The following is a 2,962-nucleotide window of genomic DNA, read 5'->3' on the forward strand; positions in this document are numbered from 1 at the left end:
GTTATTACAGCTGGTGAAGCTGTTTCAATAGTTTCTATTATTTCATAACTAAAGTTTCTGGTTTCATTTTTAAGGGTGTATTTTTTACTCAATTCTTATCATTCTTCTATCTGCTATTTTAATTAAATGTTTTGCTTCTTCCAATAATAAACAATAACCTGTCACATCTCCTTGTGTTTTTTCAATATGAATATTTATGTTGACTCCTGTTTTGAAAAGATCTTCTTGGTGAGCTGATAGATCAAAACAGAAGATTGGATGATTAAGTGCAAAATCTACATATTCAAACTGAGGTGGATTTCCAAATAATTCACACATGTTTTTATAGTTTCTATACAATTCATTATAATCCTTTGTGGTTGGATTAATTGTTAAAGGTTGGTTAGGATAATTATCGTTGTTTAACCTTACATGGACTTTATGGATTAAAGGATTTTGAGTTTGGTTCATTGCCACTCTAACGACATTATTGTTATTCGTTTGAGAATCTGGTAAGTTCTTGAAACCAGCCATTAAATATCTTGCTGGTTTAATAGTGTTAGTGATTGGCCACGTGGTGGATTCTCCCGTTAAAGTCATGCTACCTACCGTGTTACGATGAAGAAAAGCTATTTCAATATCTTTAGTTAATGAGTTGAATATTCTCGTTTCTACTTCAATTGATGGTGTTATTACGGGTATGAAAAGTTGGAGATTCGTTATTTCTAATTTTGCATCTGAACCATTCTCTCCAAAGAATATCTTATCATCGTTGATTTCTCTTTGTAGATGAATTTTATATGGTAACCCTATGGAAACTTTTCTATGTTCCAACAGACCGAATAAAGGATATAATTTCCAATTTACGTAATTACCCCACCTATTATTCTCAACAATATTATTGTACTGAAGAACTCGTTTTTTCGAATCCACTCTTTTTATAGTGTTTCGAGCAACAACTCTCACTCTAGCTAAATCAGCATCAATTGCAAGATTTTTTACCGGTTCTTTTAAAACACTTCCATCCCCAACATCGGGTATCCAACCTGAGACTGATTCAAAAACTTTAGGATATAAAACTGTTTTCAACATTGTGTCGAATTTTCCAGGGTGTTTAATTGTTTCTATCGGATTTGAACCAGCTTCCAAAACCATCTCGCTAAATAAAGATGGAAAGAAATTGTTTTCTAACGTTGTATTAGTTTGTGATATTGATTCTGAGTTCCATCTTTAATTTTGAAATCACATCTGAAATAAGCATCGGAAAGAAGCAACCAAATTCGATAATGAATTTATTTCGAAGGTAATTCTACCACCATCATTCAATTGGGATTTAGAACCAACAGTCGGTGAGATGATAATATAATCCTCTTTTTCTTTTTAAATGAATAACGAATCGGATCGTATAATCTAAAGATTGGATCTAGTATTTTATTTGCCATTTTTAAGGTGTAAACTTTGAGTAGAAAATTGTGTTTCCAAAACAAGAGTTATCTCCCTAAAAATAACATTATTTCAAAACCAGATGTTATTTTATATAAGAGTATTTTTAATATGCTTTTTTTTTTGATGGAATGTAGGAAATTGATTGAAGGCGTTTTTTGGTGTATAGGTCTTTTTAATGTAAGAATTTATGAAATGTAGGATGTTTTATGAAATGCAGGATGTTTTGCTGTAAGAATTTATGAAATGTATGGAGTTTAGGTCTTTTTGGTAGCTTATAGATTGGTCGCATTTTCCCCATGAAATGAAATGGAATGGGGAATCCTCATGCGACCAATCTGCAATGTTTGCACTAACAGACCATAATTATCATCACTGACTAAAATTCCTTCAACTCTACGTTTAACAGATTCAGAATGTTGGCCCTTTAGGTAGTTGAATTTAGTTACGTTAGAAATGTCCCCACATTCATGAATCTCGCTTTGAAAAATATCTAGTCCATTTTCGTTAGTCACCAGAAAATATTGGCAAGTTCATTTTAGGCAGTTTTACAGAAGATTGTTTTGACAGCTTACCAAAAATCGTTGGAGTTGATGTTTTGGAACTAACTTTGGACAGGAAATCAGCAATCTTATTCATGATTAATCCATGATTGTCGTACAAAATGTCACATTCTTCAAAATCCTGATCAGCCAAGTCACTGCGATCCATTTGCATGTGTAAATCTTGAATTTCCTCATCCAAACGATGTAATTGCTCCTTGGATTCCACCAGTTTGTTCTGAATTACTTTTAAAAGTTGAATACCATCCACATCTTGGCTCTCAATGATAGAACAGATGCGTTTATCTTCCCTCGTAAACAAACTTCTCAAATTTGCCTTTTTTTCTCACTGTTGATTTTAGCGAATCGGCGAGAGCTTTCTGTTCCGTAGGCATCTTTATAGAATACTTCAGCAACAAACAAAATAAAAGTTCTCAGAAAAAGTTCTTCAAATCACCCAAACTGTCCTTACTATGATCACCAAACGAAACTACAAATTACTGTCTATCATTTTGGCCATCACAGTCTACTGCACACCCATCAACCACTCTTTCGGAAGTATAACGATGAAATCTTAATAGAACTGCGACATATTTGTTGAATACCGCAACTCAATTCAATCACCAACACTGTAAAACGTTCATCACGGCACCAATTTTGTGGGAATATGTGCTCCACAAAGGTATGAGTAAACTTCACGTTGTGTTTTTTAAACTTTTAATATAACAGCATACATCATACAGTATTTACAACTGAGACAGGTTAAGGGAATGTGTCCGATGGTAAGATGGCGGTGTGTGATGTATTCAAATAAGAACACCGTGAGTTCTTTACTATAAGTTTAATACTTGTTCACAGTAGGTAAGGTGGCTGCCAAGTGTCTGCACGTGCGGTAGAAAAGATATATATATAGCATACAATAATCTCGATACCAAAGCACTTTGAAGCATAATCAATAGTCTCGGTTTTCCATGTCAATATATTACATACCTCCCCCT

The 2,962-nt window shown here is 33.6% G+C and overlaps 1 protein-coding gene across 1 annotated transcript in view; it reads right to left on the reverse strand.

The window, feature by feature from the left end:
* LOTGIDRAFT_176071 (hypothetical protein) overlaps positions 1-1,134 on the reverse strand; it is a gene marked incomplete at both ends in the record, with an annotated part of 2,323 nt that extends 1,189 nt beyond the window's left edge. Inside the window, one exon of the mRNA XM_009065914.1 lies at positions 89-1,134. Coding sequence (XP_009064162.1) covers positions 89-1,134 — 1,046 coding nt within the window. The remainder of the gene's footprint in view (positions 1-88) is intronic.
* Positions 1,135-2,962: the final 1,828 nt, after the last annotated feature.

This window comes from Lottia gigantea, assembly GCF_000327385.1.
Source record: "Lottia gigantea unplaced genomic scaffold LOTGIsca_711, whole genome shotgun sequence".
NCBI lineage: Eukaryota > Metazoa > Mollusca > Gastropoda > Lottiidae > Lottia > Lottia gigantea.